This window comes from Crinia signifera, chromosome 7 (assembly GCF_055691185.1).
Source record: "Crinia signifera chromosome 7, ASM5569118v1, whole genome shotgun sequence".
Lineage (NCBI taxonomy): Eukaryota > Metazoa > Chordata > Amphibia > Anura > Myobatrachidae > Crinia > Crinia signifera.
The window spans coordinates 52726212-52744204 of NC_139223.1; the positions used below are offsets into that span (position 1 = coordinate 52726212).

The 17993-nt window shown below is 42.0% G+C and overlaps 1 protein-coding gene across 5 annotated transcripts in view; it reads left to right on the top strand.

The window, feature by feature from the left end:
• Nucleotides 1-5609, top strand: part of INTS1 (integrator complex subunit 1) — a 93859-nt gene extending 88250 nt beyond the window's left edge. For all 5 annotated transcript variants that reach the window (XM_083153077.1, XM_083153076.1, XM_083153080.1 and 2 more), the window contains 3 exons: nucleotides 1625-1716; nucleotides 3466-3575; nucleotides 5352-5609. In XM_083153077.1, the coding sequence (XP_083009203.1) occupies nucleotides 1625-1716; nucleotides 3466-3575; nucleotides 5352-5467 (318 nt within the window). In that variant the 3' untranslated portion in view covers nucleotides 5468-5609. The remainder of the gene's footprint in view (nucleotides 1-1624; nucleotides 1717-3465; nucleotides 3576-5351) is intronic.
• Nucleotides 5610-17993: the final 12384 nt, after the last annotated feature.

Here is a 17993-nt window from a genome sequence, read left to right on the forward strand (position 1 = left end):
AGAACTGTGCACGTATTATTGAAGCTTTGGAGCTGCGAAACATTGCCGGAAATCAGCGGTGTCAAACTCATGGCCCTCCAGCTGCTGTGGAACAACAAGTCCCAGCATGCCCTGCCACAGTTTTAGCAATCCATTATATAAAATCTGTGGCAGGGCATGCTGGGATGTGTAGTTCCACAACAGCTGGAGGTCCATGAGTTTGACACCACTGTTGTAAATGATTACCAAAGATCTAATGTTAAATACAAAAATCCCATTGTAATCCTAGAAATGATATTGTTTTACCATTATTTAGTCCTGGACTATGTTATTCTTTACTGTACTTTTGGGAAGGAGCACAACAATATAAAATCGTAAAGGACCAATCAGTGGGCCTCATTTCGGAAACACACTGCAAAATGCCATGGATTTGCATAGATACTTCTGGGAGGTCCAGCAAGCACACATGTCCAATCATTTCTGCTAGGTGCAATTGCTCATGTTACGCAATAGTGGACTCAAGTCCACCCTCAGATCACTTTAATACCACCTCGTTAATTAAAAATGTATTTGTTTTATTTCTTGCTTAGTTTGGTGTCATTTATGGCTTCAATTAATGAAAGGACGTTCGGGACTCTATGACACGTGACTTGTATTTGTGAAGATTTGTATTACATTATGCAGAGGGCCTGATTCAGATATGCACATTAAACTGACGGCTTACATACAAAACGGCTGTTTATTGTTCTGCGCAGACACAATACCTGCTCAGCACATGTGCAGACTGGGTCCCATCAGCTGCGATACGCTGCAGCGGTTCAGAAGCAACAACCAGCACTGTTCTTAGAACTAGTGGCATGTCACCCAAATTTTGTATGTGTGCCCGGTCCAGAGTTCCTGAATCTGTGTTTCCTGATCCTGCAGTCAGTCCGAGTAAGCTTCAGCGAACGTCCACTCACAACCAATGGTGGTGTTGATCCGATGCTTCGTCCTCCTCTGCAGTACTTAGATTTTGCAGATGCAAGCAGGCGATGTCTATCTCCCACAGGCGACCCCCGCTGCATTTGCATGTTATTTACACAGCCACTTCTTTGCAGCTGTGCACTTCCGTGCAAGTCTGAATAAGCCCCTGAAAGGTTTACTAAAGACTGTCCTGCTAAACGGCAACAGAGAGGCACAAAGGGGGTCATAATATTAAAATCAGGGCAATATGCCAGCGTGTTAATGATCATTTAATTGCATGGTAATCCAGTAAGGACCCTGCTGAAAAAACTGCCATTACGATTCAATCCGCAAATGATTTCAAATTGATTTGGAAATTGCATCTTAAACATATTTCTCAAACTGTAATATTGTCACATTAGGGCCGCTGGCTGGGCCTGGAAACCGCTGTGCTGTTAGGAGGAATAACGGTTCCCAGAAAGTGAGCAGTCTGTAATTGCCTAAATCCTGCTCTATATCTCCTGGGCCCTGCTCCTCACAGCCGCACAGCGGTGGCTGCTGTTATCCTGTGGTACCCCAGTACTGAGGCACGGGAACATGTCTGTGATCTCCCGAACTCAGCGTGGTGCCGGATCGATGCTGTACACCGTGCACATTCTTTATTGAAGATGCGATGAGTCACGCGCTTTTTTTGCTTTTTCAGAGTGATTTTCAAAGGCTTATGAGCTCCACAGAGGAATCCTGTCGCAGCCTGGCCTTCGCTCTGGCCTTGCGTTCAATACAGTGTAATCCCAGGTGAGTGAGACTTGGGTTTTGTAGTAGGTAAATTCTGCCCTGCATTTGTTCTCTCACTTGTTCTTTATTTAGGTTGTTTATTTATTTTTTATCGTTTATTTGGCATAGCCGGATATAAAATATCTAATTATTCAAAAAGTGCAAATGAGTAGACTTATTTAACATCTGAAAGAAAAATATATATGTATTCATAAGGCTCAATTAAAACTATACATAAGAAACACTAAGCCGAAACAAAATAAATATTCAGTTGCAAATATAGAGTACAATTACTAGAAGTAGTACAAAACTTTTAAACAGTACAAGATTAATAGTGTGTACACACGGTCAGATATGCCGTGCGATGCGAGTCCCGATGCGATCAGATCACATCGGGTCCCGCATGGCATGCATGCAGTGGCACAATTTAGACTATATAGTGCAGATCTGCACTATATAGTCTTGGCTGCCCTCTATATTTGACGGCGACTTACACTCACACGGGAACGCGCATCGGGCTCGCAAGCCCTAAAAAAGCATGCGATATGGCTTCCGATGTTCACTATATCGGCAACATCGGAAGCCATATCTGCCCGTGTGTGCACACTATAACAAAACAAAATGTCCCAAATATCAATAAACATTGCAAAAATACAATAGACATACTGGAACACACAATGGTATAATCTGGCATTGGAAATGAGATGGGGGAAGAAGGAAAAGATGAGGCCAAAAGCAAGATACAGTATAAATCCCGATTTACAAAAGGTTGGGAAGGGTCACTGCTCGGGAGGAGTACCAGGGAGACCAAATTAAATGAAACTTGCCCACTGGATTGTTCTAGAGGCGAGCAATGTACTTCATATTAGATATATACCGAATTCTGTTCAGGAGTTCCTGACTGGTTGGAGTGTTCACCATCTTCCATCTTACGTGCTAATTGATATTTGGCTGCACAGGAGATGCTGAGGATCAGTTTATTAACATTATTGGGCAATTGTTCAACCAATGCATACAGCAAAATATTAACAGGGGGTTAAGGGTATAGGGCAAGTACAGCTGCTGATATGAGGGAGCAGACCTTGGTACAGAATGGAATACTTATCGGGCCGGACCACCAGTTGTGAAAAGCTTAGAAATACACTCGCTGTTATAGCACAGGTTTGTGGTGATTTTCATGGTGGTAGATGTTGCTAAGGAAGGTCAACATTGAACAGCTCAGATTGTTTCAGTGATTAAGCCAAGGGCGATGCATTGTTCTGTCACATGGCAGTGTTTTCCTTTGGTTTTTATAGGTTATTTCAGGCAGAAAGTCTTATTTCAGTTATAAGAAATGTTTGCACAGCTTGATGATTCGATGAAGGTGGGTATTCAATCTTGGCCGATATTTCCTTCCCATGTAAATATTGGCACGCACCTATTCTATCCCAGCACTTTCTGGCCGGTACTTGCCGATGCAGATTCGGGTCTTCGAAAATCGGAATCTACTTTGGCAGAAATGGGCGCTAAATTTGCAAACTTAGCGTCTGTTTCTGCCTAAAAAGAGGTGTTATTACTTATCCAAAAATTGAAAAACATTGAATAGATCAAATGCAAATCTATTATATGCAAAAACTGACGGTTTTTCTGAATGTCCATAGTATCGGCTGGGATTGAATAGCCCTATAAGCATTTTATGGGAAGCTGTTACTTTGCAAAACAAAATCATTTTGTGTTGCCATTCGGTGGAAATGGCCAGACTGTTGCTCATTAAACCGTGTGTTTTCCTAGTATTGCTGCAGACTTCCTGCCTACATTCATGCACTGCCTGGGTAGCAGAGACTTTGAAGTGGTACAGTCAGCACTGAGGAACCTGCCGGAGTACACGCTCCTCTGCCAGGGTGAGTTTTGTTGTCAGCACCACTCCTCATTTTCATATTGTTTTTTTCTGTATTCCCCCAAATGTTAAAACTGAGAAATGGAAATATCTATATCAGAATATTTGGAAAAGACAAGGTAGTGGTGGGGTGGTAGCGCAATGAATTAGGACATTGCTGCCTTCTATAACATAAAGGAGAGACACCGCCTCCTATAACATGACCATAGGAACCAAAACTGACTAGCTGGGCGCAAGTGTCATAAAAGATATTCTTATGGGATTATGTGATGATTAAAACACACAATTTTATTAAAATCCTTTGTACAATAATATCATAAGGACCAAAGCATTTTACTCCGGGTTTATCAAAATGACAACAAAGTCACAAAAATATTACCTCACCCTATATTGATGCTGCGGTGGGCTATACATAGGTGTAAGTCTGCGGCACCACCGCAGATGGCTTTAGGGGGTCAGGTCCCGGATAAAGTGCAAGTGCGTCACAAAGTGTCCAGATGCTACCAAGGTGCTGATTCCCAAAGTGCATCGGTATGTGACAAGTTCTCAGTCCAAACAGCAACGCTCAGGCTAGATAAAGAACTTTTAGCTAGGGAGTCCATGTTTATACCCACTTGGCTGGGTCTAAGCCTCCTGCTGTACAAATCAAATTGCCAGGATTTTCGCGCTACGGAAGTGCCGTGTTGTGGGACACGGCACTACCGTAGCGTGAAAATCCTGGCAATTTGGCATATTGAGATTCCAAATGCAAATATCACACCTGGAATCAACTCCAGACTTTTTACCTGCTTCATTGATGATGAAATAACGAGGGAATACCACACCACACCTGTTCATGAAATAGCTTTTGAGTTGATTGTCCCATTACTTTTGGTCCCTTAAAAAGTGGGAGGCACATATAGAAACCGTTGTAATTCCTACACCTGATTTTGATGTAAATATCCTCAAATTAAAGCTGAAAGTCTGCAGTTAAAGCACATCTTGCTTAGTTCTTTTCAAATACATTGTGGTGGTGTATTTAGCCCAACATATGAGAATTGTGCCTGACTGTATTAGGCCTCTGTGTGTTATCATATCACGGTAATGCAGCGATAACTGTAGTGAGCCCAAAATATGAGAATTGTGTCCCAATATTTATGGACCTAACTGTATAGGTCAGGCTTGTTGCTGGCTTTGTGCCTGTATAACTTACCAAATACCTTGCCATTCTGGCCTAATTTATATACTATACACTAATGACATGTTCTAAAAGCATTATATTTAATTATCAGAAGCAAGATATCTTTGTCAGTGGGAACAGAGAAAAGTAAAGCACTTTAATACTGCATTTCCACCTAGCTTTTGACACGGGTTAACCCGAATCATGGCTCAGTGTAAAAGGTCCAAATAAAGGACCTGGGTACAGTGACGGGGGAATCTTGCGGTGTTGGTCCCAGGAAGGACCGCAGTTATGGGGTAGTGTAAACGGTAACCTGGTTTGTCTGACCGAGGTCCCATTTACAGAATGAGGGAGATCTGGATTTCCTGCTGTCATTTACAAGTGCCGGCTGAAGAGTTCCACTGCACACTCCATTCAGCATGACTCATATTCAGTTTCAGTTGGGTTGTTATCTGGAATGGCAGATATTTTTGGACAGGACACTGCGATATAAGGTCATTTTTGCCTGTATCGCTGCATATACTGTAGTACAATGTTTGACCAGAACAAACGAGTGTGACTTTAAAGAACTTAGATCTTCATGTTTGCCATTCCCTGACTGCTGTGCTGTATCCTCTGCAGAGCACGCCGCCGTACTCCTCCACAGAGCTTTCCTGGTCGGTATGTACGGACAGATGGACCCCAGTCCCCAGATTTCTGAAGCACTGAAGGTCCTTCATATGGAGGCGATAATCTAAACGTAGACAACACAAGTGAATGGAATGGACCGGTCACAAAATGGACTTTTAACAATATGGACAGAGTTCATCACACAAACAGCCAATGTTACCACTTCGTTTACAATGTGTTTTTTTAGTATTAAAAATAGTCTGACTTGATTGTGTTTTGTTACAAACCTTTATTGGAGACTGCGAGAATCCCAACGGCATTGATAGGTGCCTGCAATATTACTAGAGTGGTTCTGATTGCTTTGATTTTCATTGTAAATCGTATGATCAGTTCTGGATTACCAGCAGTGTTATATATAACCAGGTATCATCGCTGGCATTAGCTTTGTGGGATTAGGGTTTCCATAGACGCTATTGTGCCATCACAGAGACTAATGTTTTAAAATGAACATCTTAATAATCACTTTTTTTTTTTTATCTAGTTTTACTGCGGTTTTTAATACATAGTACATTTCTGCATAGTTTCAAGTTGATATTCTGGCTATACAAGTTTTTTTTTTTAACAATGAGGCAGATGTAATAATCCTGGAGAAGAGATAACTGGAGATCAAGTGGAGATAAAGGATATAAAGCACCAGCCAACCAACTGTCAAACAATTCAAATTAATTGGCTGGTGCTTTATCTCCTTTTACCTTATCACCACTTTGGGCCAGATGTACTAAGCTGGAAAAGTGATAAAATGGAGAGTGATAAACCACCAACCAATCAGCTCCTACCTGTCATGTCACAGGCTGGGTTTGAAAAATGATACGTAAGAGCTGATTGGTTGGTGGCTTATCACTCTCCACGTTATCACTTTTTAAGGCTTAGTGCAGTGGTCGGTCCTCATTACCCCACACAGTGCATGTTTTACTGGTAACCCAGCAGGTGCACAGGTGTACTAATTACTCACAGACACATATTTTAAGGTCCGCAGGTGGAGTTAATTATTTCACTTGTGATTCTGTGAGGAGACCTGCAAAACATGCACTGCGTGGGGTAATGAGGACCGAGTTCCCTGACCACTGGCTTAGTGCATCTCACCCTTTATCTCTTCTCCAGGCTTAATACATCTGCCCCACTATCTGACAGTTGGAATTATGTTGGTGCATCTGTGGATAAGTTGGATTTCCCATTGATCTAATCAATACTGTACATGTTGGGGTGTGTGTGCGTGTGATCTGCACATCATGTGGATCATCCAGTACCGATGGTAGGCTTCAGTGCAAGTTACAGAGCCTAACTAGCCCAGACTCTCCCTAACTTATACTTTGTCTGTAAGATGTTCTCCCGTGGTTTCCTCGTGACCGGTGGTGAAGTGTCTCTGCTTTGTTCTGGTAATCTCCTGAATCCTGCTGGTCACCCAACATTTCATACCAAACGTGGTGCTTTTTCCAGGGATTTCTCCTTCCAAGTAAAGTCCCCTTTACAAAAGGCTCATGTTTTATTTTATAAATGCCACGGCAGGCACCCAAACAGACTCCTTTCTTATCATTGGAGCTCTACAGTTTAAGTATTGGCCGCTGCATATTGAATGTTGTAAAAAAATATAGGTTATTGATTAGTATAACTGCACAGATCATTTCCAAGCACTTGGTTAACAATAAATAGTGTCGATTTGGGTACTCACATCATATTTTCTACAGATATCCATGATCTCTGATTTTGCGAGCACATTCATTACACCAAGTACAGAAAATAAGCACCTTTCTCTACCGCTATTAACAATAATTTGGTCACTGACACTTTGCATAGTCTTAAGGTGCGTACACACGTACAGATTTTCTGTCTGATCTATCAGGTGGGAACAAAAACATGGAAATGTATGGGAGCAACTGACAATCAAAAAATTGTTCCCAAACACTTGAAAAAAGACAGTGATCAGTCAGACAAATGTTTAATCGTTCTGAATTTATCAAAGCATATATATTTTTTCTGTCTTCCTGCATTTGGGTGGAAATTTTTGATTGTCATATGCTCCCATACATTTCCAGGTTTTTGTTCCCACCAGATAGATCAGACAGAAAATCTGTGCGTGTGTACGCACCTTTAGGACTGTCTGTCTCACAGGTACCCACCAGTATACATATCACAGATGTTCAGGTATTTCAATCAGCCGTTCCCAACCTCAGTCCTCAAGGCACATTACCAGTGCAGGTTTTAGTGATATAGAGGCTTCAGCACAAATGGTTAGATCAAAATAACTGAGGTACTACTTAAGTCACCTGCGCTTAAGCATTGGCCGATATGTTGATGCACCATTGGCCAGTGTGTACCAATTATATATCTGTGAATGGCATCGTTCACAGATATATCGCGTCAGCTGTGCAACACAGCAGATGCCCAATATATCGGCGCATCATGTTGTGTGTATGGGTGATCCGACCGCCTGTACAGCTGCGCCGGTAATCATCCATTCTTAACAGCTCAGCGGGCGGATGTATGTAAATGTACAAGCCCATTTGTGGTGCCAGCTTCAATGGATCGGGCAGTGTGTACGGAGAACACGCTGCCTGATCCATCTGTATATATATATATCTGCAGATCAATTTATGGACATTTTTCGACAATCCCTGCTGGTTTCGCCAATCTTTGGACTCTCCAACACTCGACAGCCGGAACATTGAAGTCCGGCTGTTGAGTTACGGTAAAGAGAAATTCAGCTGGCCCGGGATTCTGACTGTCAGGACATTTCCGACAGTCGGAATCCCAAATTGAATACCTCCCTTTGTGTACCTTGAGGACCAAGGCTGGGAACACCTAGTGAAAGGGTTACAATTTCTGTACTACAGTATCTTGATCATCTGACACAGCAATATGACTGATTGTAGAAGCACCGTAAAGGAATGAGAATGAGTTATTTGGTTTCTCTGACTCTGCACAGACATAATTGCAGTCAGTAATTGATTGTGTTACTGATACGGTGACACCTGTCTGTGGCTTAATCATCACCTGTATTTTCAAATAAAGATTTTTATATGGGAAGTTAAGAGGCCATCGGGGAAGGAAAGACAGATTCCATACAGACGGTTCCTTTATTAATGCAGCCATGCGAGGACTCGCTCAGATGGACTTATCAGCAGAATTTCATCATGCCGCTCTTCTAATAGACCAATGCAATACTACCGGCATTAGAATTATCGTACGCTCATGATCATCTCAGTGACACCACAGAACGTAGGTCAGTGCCTAAGGGAATGGAGGTGCCAGTTCCCATATCCCAATCTGCACACTCTAACCCTAATGAACAGCAGGTCCTTGTGTGTGTCAGTCAGTCAGTCCTGGGGATATAATTGTTTGTCAATGTGATAACTGTCTCGTAAAATAAGATTGTCCAGAAAGAGGAGCAGAACAAAATTGGAGGATCCAATGAAATTCCCTGGGAAATGGACAGTCGCGCGGCCGAGACACAGCCGGGCATGTATATGAATCTATATGCACGCCCGGCTGTGACTCAGCAGCGCGACCGTCCATTATCCGCAGGAATTTCATTTTATTGCATATAGAATCTATGGGCCATATTCAATGCAGCTGGCGGGGGGGGGGGGGGGGGTTAAACTGCGAGGATCGCTGAAAACAAGTGGCCCTCGCCATTTAACCCCCGTGCCCGCCACGCCTCCCTATTTAACTTTCCGGGGGAATCCTCGCTGTCAGAAGACGTTGATGATTCCCTCAAACCGCAACGTTAACGACTAATGCAGGTAGCCCGCTGCATTTAGCCACGAGCCTCACTGTTTTGTTGGCCGCACACACTGTTTCCACATTGCTGTAAATACCCAGTGATGTGGAAACGGCATGTGCAAAGGAGTCAGCTGAATATGGACCTGTGAGCTGTCACAGCTCGCAAAAAGGCATTAAATATTGCCCTATATATATAGATTGTATATATGCATGCCCGGCTGTGTGTGTTACAGTACTGTAGTGTACAAGGACCTGATGCATGCATCATGCCCTTGTGTGTAACACACTTCCCTGCGTGATGCCCCAGGCCCCGCCTCCAAATCCAACCACTTCTTCAGTAGAATCGACTAGTTGCTGCGCCATCTTGGCAGCGTGCACTCTGTACTGCTGCTGCTGCGGTGCCGAGTTTCTTTGCCTGGTTATAGGCTCCTGTCAAGGTATTCCCATCTCTAGTCTAGGGGGAAAATGTGCACAGACTGTCACTATATCATCTTAAAATACTGACACTAATAGTTGCCTGGATGTTACATTATCAATGGTTATACCACACACAGCCTGACAGCAATTGGTGATAATATTAATTACCACGTATGGCTGTATATGGTACAAATGATGTACCCCACATAGCCATATATGGTAATCATCATCAATGGCTGCCAGGCTGCATACCCTACTAGCAGGATATATCATCAATTTCTGGGGGTACAGTGTGCATAACAATTATGATTTCCTTCCTTTCAAATCAAGGTGGTAACATTGTCATATCTAAATATATTTTGGGGTAAAAGGTTAAAAAGTTCCCTGAACCCCTGCTCTATAAGGTGAATGTGGCATGACTGTATGTATGTATGTATGTATGTATGTATGTATGTATGTATGTGTGTGTTTGTGTGTGTGTGTGTGTGTGTGTGTGCCTATATATATATATATATATATATATATATAGATGCATCTCTCTCTAGTTCATTGTAGCACCCTGCATCTTTCAAAACCTGTAGTTTTTTTATTTCAAATTAATATAAAGCAACCCAATTAAGTGTACAACATGCCAAAGTTAATATCAAGTCACCAAATAAAACTAATGAATAGTATATTCATGAAGCTTCATATCTAAGTGAGCTGTGGTCTGTGTAAATGTCCATAAATAACTGTAAGCAAGACTCCTTTGCTTATTTATTTGACCATTCATTTGAGAAGTTAAGTTCTATAAATGAAATTTACAACTTCTCATTGTTCTGTCAGCAGTGTTTTCATGCGTAACAATCTTTCTAAGCAGTGGCTCCGCATGAAAGGTGTAAATGCTTTCTTCAGAAAAGGATTAGATTATTAGTTTATGGCTGTTGACCATAAAAGAGACACTTAGGTTTTGCTTTCTACACTCTGCCAATGACCCGGAACTAAACCAATGGGCTACGCTGGTGAAGTCCTCTCTGTAGAACAATGGTAGCTATTAGCAGGTTGTCCAGGCCTGATCTTTCCAATTCATTTTTGAAAAAGAAATGTAATGGACAATAGCAGAGTTTTATTGTGTGTATATAAATCTTATCTGTTGTCATCTGTAGTGGTGGGTGTATCCACTTACATGCAATAACCAATTCTGCCATTTCCGACAGCACTGAAGTCGGTTCTGTTTTTGGGCCAGATGCACTAAGCTTCAAAAGTGATAAAATGGAGAGTAATAAACAGCCTGTCAATCAGCTCCTACCTGTCATGTAACATACTGTTTTTGAAAAATGTCAGGCAGGAGCTGATTGGTTGGTTTTTTATCACTCTCCATTTTATCACTTTTGAAGCTTAGTGCATCTGGCCCGCTGTCAGAAACGACCACGGTTTGTTGGATTCACAGACATTTCTCCACAATCCATGGCTGTTTTCACCGGCACGCCCTCTTTTCACCACTCAACAGGTGGAACATTGAATTCTGCCTGTCAAGTTGCAGGCATGATAGCTGAAAACGGCTCGGGATTCCGACTGTCAGGACTTTCCGACAGTTGGAGTCCCGAATTCAATACCCCCAGAGAAAACAGAGTTTTATCACAGTTATCAAATTGCTCACATTCCAAAATTCTCCATAGGGTTTATCACATGTTTCTCTTCACTTACTCTGAGCAGGGGTAAATCCCTAATTTGGGGTAAAACTTGCTAGACTTAGTTCAGAACCGCTTGACCACACCCTTAACAACTAATTAGTGTTTATTATTATTTGTGATTAGCCAATAGTGTGATGTAAGTTTTTCAATTAAAAAAGTGCAACAAATTCAAATTGGGGTACAGGGTATTGGACCGGTATTTGGGGGTTCTTTATGAGTTGGACAAGTGTTTTTAGACTTGCAGGTGGTCAGTCATTTGCCTTTGCAAGGTTTGTTAAGGTGCCTTTAATTGGCACAAATATAAGCATTTATTTTGCACAAAACACTTAATTTTTTTTTGTCATTTTTTTTTGTCATTTTTTTTGTCATTTTTTAAGGAAACATAAGGAAAAAAACAAATCATAGAGTACAGCATAAAAACTTGGGTTTTTAAGCTTTTTAAAAATGTACATTGCAGCCATTTAACACGTTTTAAGCCCCCAAACATTTGTATTGTGCCCTTTTATATAGGTCTATGTTACTTTGCCATTTATTGGGGTACAGACTGATTTCTCTATTTTCACCAGCACTTTTCACTGGTAAACCCATTGCAGGTCCCACAATAATGTTTTTTTGGGGGGGCAATAGGTGCAATAACTTTAACCATGCTAGCGCATCACATTCTGACAGCTAATTGGATATCCCCACTATGTATAACCCGCTGTTTTTACAAGTGCAGAGATGCATGGCAGGAGCAATCAATCGATGGTTGCCGACCATCGAATGATTTATTCTGCCTTCAGAAATAAAAGTCAGTCTAAACTAACTTTTATTTTCTCTGCAGATTACTGAAGACGGGGCTGGAGCTGACGTGATGTAATGTCAGCCAATCCGCCTGCGTTCCTAGGGAAACGCCCGGCGTTTAAACAGGGACACCCATTGATTTGCCGATTGCTGCTTTATGACAATGGGGCAGATTTATTAAGCTTGGAGAAGAGATAAACTGGAGATAAAGCGGAGAAAAGGTAAAAGGAGATAAAGCACCAGCCAATCAACTCCCAACTGTCTTTTTCAAACACAGCTGATTGGCTGGTGCTTTATCTCCTTTTACCTTTTCCCAGCTTTATCTCCAGTTTATCTCTTCTCCAAGCTTAATAAATCTGCCTCAATATCACTCACTGAAAACTGTACATTATGTAACTGAACCTAAGGATGACAGGTAGGCACAATTTACAATTTTATCTCAGAATAATGTATATCATTAAAAAAAGTTTAATCCTCAGGGTGCCGGGAAAAAACTGCTAATGCTGTAGGGCGCTGTGATTCAGGAAAGTTTTGGAAATCATTGATTTACTTTACACCAGTCTTAAAAAAAAAAAAAAAATTCTGAGATTTTGGTTTAGTGCAGATGAATAGTAGACCGCCTGTAGGCCAGTGGTTCCCAAAGTGTGTGCCTTTGGACCCTTGCAGGGGTGCCTTGGGTTGGTAGTCCAGGACCATTTTAAGTTAATTATAGCCAATAAAACAGGCAAAGCGCTTGCGGCTGCCAGTTATAAAATATGTGGACAAACAGAAGCATATGTTGTCCCTCACTACATAATTAAACCTAAAGGTGACTTATAAACACAACTTTATTTAATTCCTATTTTGTTTTTTAATTTCTCAATAAAAATTTTTTGGCCTAGGGGTGCCGTGGACAACATTCTGATACTAGAGGGTGCCGTGATTCGAAAAAGTTTGGGAACCACTGCTGTAGGCATTGTGGTTCTGGGTGAGTTACACTGGCAGACAGCTTGGTAATGTAAGTAATGCATGCAGGTGAGTGGAGCTAATTAAATTACCTGCTACTATCTGTAAGTGATTTGGAACGTCCGCTGAGTTCTGCACACAAGGAATTCTCTCTTCTCTGAGAAAGTGATCTGGCTTCAAAGCTTCTCTGGAGGTGATCCTGGCCAAAGTATTCACTTTGTTCATGTGTGGGCAGAATTAGCTCAGAAAGACTTTACCTCGTATGTATACTGTTATCTGTAATGCAGCATGATCAAACATAGTGCATTAAGTGTTCTGTATCAGGAATTATACCTAAACATAAAATTGTTTGGTACTTGTGTATTATCAGGGTGCCCATTACCTAGTTTACGTAGTGGTGTATTGAGAATACCAATACAGCACTTTGCTGGCTACGTAAACTACGTAAGTGGCTCTGGAGCCCTAAAAATACACAATGCTTAATATCCCCACTATCCACGTCATACCCCCAGTATCCACGTCGGCGTGGAGTTGATTTTATAAAGTTTGGAGAGCACAGCGAGCCACCAAGCCCGAATCGTGAGGAGCGGACGCAGATACGCGTCCGCCATCTTGGATAGAGCTTAAAGACTGTGGCTCGCCACACTTTATACAATCAACTCCACGCCGACGTGGATAGTGGAGTAGGCTGGGGACCGATCACGATGGAATCAGGAGCATTCTGCCTTTACAAGTAATAAAGCGGAGAGTGATAGGACCAGCTTAATATATTTTGCCCAGTGTCATTACAGTCCCTGTTGGTGATATGACCAGGCGTACTTTTATCCATATAGTGTACAGTATGTGCCTCTGATAAGCACACCATAATAACTGTACGTACAGTTGGCCATAAAAAGGAATGTAGCAAATCCATATTTGTAACTGCTCCCTAATACCCACAACCTCAGGCTCAGTTATACAGTATTGTGCGGTACATGACAAATACAAGGCACTGGTTATTCTGTTAAACTGTATTTTTGATGTAATATTGCAGCAAGAGGGGGGATCCAATTATTTAATTGTGGATGCAGCTCTTATCACGCTATTCAATTGTTTTTGTCATTGGGCTTTATTGCTGCTGGTGCCCGTTATTTCTCCTCCCGGAGTGGAGAGCAAAAATTTGCCCATGTGCATCGGTATTGCCTCTAAGCCCGGTGCATTTGCCAGTAACTCACACTCAATGGCACAAATAATGATCTTTTATTGGGCGCTGCACCTGTCAGGACACAATTGATATGCCTCCTAACTATTAAAAGGGGGGTGATTCAGGTTGGTTTGCTAATGGACAAAACCATGTGCACTGCAGGTGGGGCAGATGTAACATGTGCAGAGAGTGTTCGCTTTGGTCGAGTTATATTGTTTCTGTGCAGGGTAAATACTGCTTTATTTTTACACTGCAATATAGCTATCCGTTTGAAGTACACACCACATCCAAATCTAACTCTCTTTGCACATGTTACATCAGCCCCACCTGCAGTGCACATGGTTTTTGCCCATTAGCAAACCAAATGGGCTTTGCAAACCAACCTGAATCACCCCGTTATTCACTACTTCTGAGATATTTTCCATTACAATGTTATGACAAGAAGCTGATCCAATTGGAACTTGCGGACTAGTCTTGATCATTTCAGCTGCAGAGAGTCTTGGTTATATTGGACGCGCTCCTATATCAATGTCTGGTGCAGTTACAAACCCTTCTATATAATCCACAACTCTGCACATCATTTAATGTACACATCTACTTAATGACAGCTTGTTTCTGGGTCAGTGCTGTGGATGCATTAAGGATGAATATTTACTTAGTAATTTAATCTTGGTTCTCAATCACACTTCCCTCTAATTGACTGAAGAGTCTCTTTGAAGTTTTACAAAAATAGTTGCCTGCTTGCCAGCGAATGATTGAGGAGAGCCGGTACCTAGGATGCTATACTCTGCTATCACCGGCGAATGGCTCAGTTCACACCTGCGCGAGGTGGGTGTCTTGTGAGATCTTGGCTGCTGTGTCATTTATTTTATTCCTGTATGTGAGCATTGGTATTTACCTTTTGGTCGTACAGTTACAGATATCTAAGATCGTACTGGTTAGAGGATATAACCTTAGCTTGAGCCCCAGAGCAGGACCTGGAGAACACTGCAGGCAGGTAAGAGACCATTTGACTAAATTGGAAAGTCTTTTTCTGGTTCTGGGATTCCTGTATAAAGTTATGGTCGCATATTGTATTTGTAGTAAATGAATGTAACAAACTTTTTAAATCCAGGTATTTACGCTTGTAAGAATGCTTCATTCACGATACACTAGGCTTCCTATGTATAACAGAGCGGTAGTTACAATATCTCCCTGCTACTCCTACCCACATTGAAATTCCTCCTGGTACCCTTTTGCTGTGCTGCTCAAACTCAGTCATCAAGACAAACTTCAAGTCAGGTATTTATATTGTGCATGCTTGAGCACAGGTGACCTGATAAGTACACTGCTTCAGCCTTTCTCATTAAAGACATCTGTATTTATTCTTAAAACCTGGAAGGATTTTGAGAAGCACTGCAACTAGGAAAGCTCTCTGTTACGGGGCCTAGAGAATCATGATTTATATTTCCTTTGGAGCCCATTGCTATTGTATTTATATATATGTATATACAGTATGTAGATAGAGTACCACTGCACTCGCAAATTCCTACTACAAATGGGGTGCAAACAGCACTCGCCATTCCCGGGCTGGGGTGCAGTGACCTGTGACCACACACTCCAGTAAATACAAATACAGGGGGCCCAGCACTCACTACAACAAACTAACTCACCTTAGTATACAAATAATCAAATAAATAAATAATGGGGTTTTAGTCATGAATTGATCAATGCATTTAAGCCTGCAGCTCATCGCCAAGGGATCCCATTTCACTGCAAGTCCTACACTAACAACTGGTTTTCTTAGGAACCTTGTAACTAATGACCCATCATACAGATGGAGCCGGGCTTGTCTTTGCAGGGGATGGCGATGGCGACGCCAGCCGCCATCCCCCGCCACCCGCCATCTGTATCTGCGAAAGGGGACGCGCGCGCACGAGATGCACGCGCTTCCCCCGGGTCCCCACCGTCTTGTCGGCGGTCACCCAGGGTCCCCACCGCCTAAGAGACCAGTTGTTAGTGTAGGACTTGCAGTGAAATGGGGTCCCTTGGCGATGGGCTGCAAGCTTAATGCATTGATCAGTTCATGAACTAAAACCCCATTATTTTTTTATTTGATTATTTGTATAATAAGGTGAGTTTTTTTATTATGGTGAGTGTTGAGCCCCTGTATTTGTGTGTGTGTGTGTGTGTGTATGTGTGTATATATATATATATATATATATATATATATATATATATTTAATGTCTAGGGTCTGATTGTGTGTCTCCGAAACACTGCCATCTGTTGGCAGCGAGTGAAACTACATCTCTTTCTCTCACATACACAAACACAAAGGCAATCACAGGGTAGCAGACTAGCCTTTGAAGCATTTGCTTCAAGCGGGCTTACTAGTGTGTGTGTGTGTATATATAGAAGAGGGGTGACAGTTAATTGATCTCATTGGAGACATGATCCCTCGTTGCTATCTCACCTTAGAAGAAGTGATTATTGAATTTTGTGATATCGATTCCTGGGCCAAAACGTACTTTCCATAAGATAAGTTATTCATGAAAAATATATGTGTCCGGTGTTAGTGTATTTGTGTTTCTTTGAAAGTGTGTTCACAAGTTGAGTTCTCTACATTGAATAATTGAGAGGACGCGGATTACTTCACATGTATTCCGTGGCCGCTCGCCACGCTTCGGGCTCGGTGGCTCGCTGCGCTCTCCACACTATATAAAATCAACTCCATGCCGACGTGGATAGTGGGGGTATGAAAAGGTCGGAGGACGCGTACCGCCGCCCCTCGCTGGCTCGCTGTGGTCGCCACGCTTCGGGTTGGCGTTGATAGTGGGGTGGCGTTAACAATGGGGGGGGGGGAATTTAACATAGTAATCACCCATCAGGGTGGCTGTACAATGTAAAATCGGCTATGATCGCATCGCATGCCATTATAATGGCATGCGATGCGACGCGATATTAAAATTGTACAGTCAGCCCTTAAAACCCTCAAATCGGGTCCGATCGCATCCCATCGCATACCTTAATTAGTGGTATGCGATGCGATGGGCGCCTTGATAATACACAACTACCTGATCCTGTATCATTGCTCCCAACATGAAGGCCGGATAACCCAGTGGTTACCAGCCGTGTTGCGAATAGTGAGGACCGCGGATTGAAACTCACTATAGATCAGAGATATTTACTTCAACCTATATTGATTTCTAGAACATTCTGGAACATATTTGCATGTTTCTTGTGTACACAAGACAGGTCTGTCGAGAGACAGGGACTCCAAATACTCACAGCCCAGCAAGCAGGACTGAATCAGGCTTATAATACGAACCACTTTACTTTTCCTGAAAAGAAAATGAAAAGAGTGTAGTTAAAGAAAATGAAAATGACGTGTAGCACAATATGTTTGTTTTCATAAACGCTACACAAAATACTTTCAGTTGTGTATGTAAAACTTGGGAACTAAATCCTAAGGAACATTCAGTCAAAATGACGTTATTTGTGTCCATCTCAAAAAGCACAATTTCTCTATGGGATCATGTCTCTGTTACAGAGGAATGACATTTCCCAACAGAGTGGGAGACCTGATCCGTTTTTCTGCCAAATAGCAAATATTGATTGACAGAACCATTCATTGTTTTCAACGAACACGTTTGCTGCTGTTTACATCATACAAGACCTACTGTTTGATGTTCAATTGCCATGGCTTACATTTACAGTTTGGCCATCACAAGCAGAGTGCGGATCAACTGTCACTACTCTCACAAATATATATATTTAATTTCATTAGAACATGTCTATGGAATGTGATGGAGGCACATCATGGCCTGTTTATTTCAAATTAGAATGCCCCTAATTATTCATTCTGATTGGAGCATTTTATGATGACATCAACA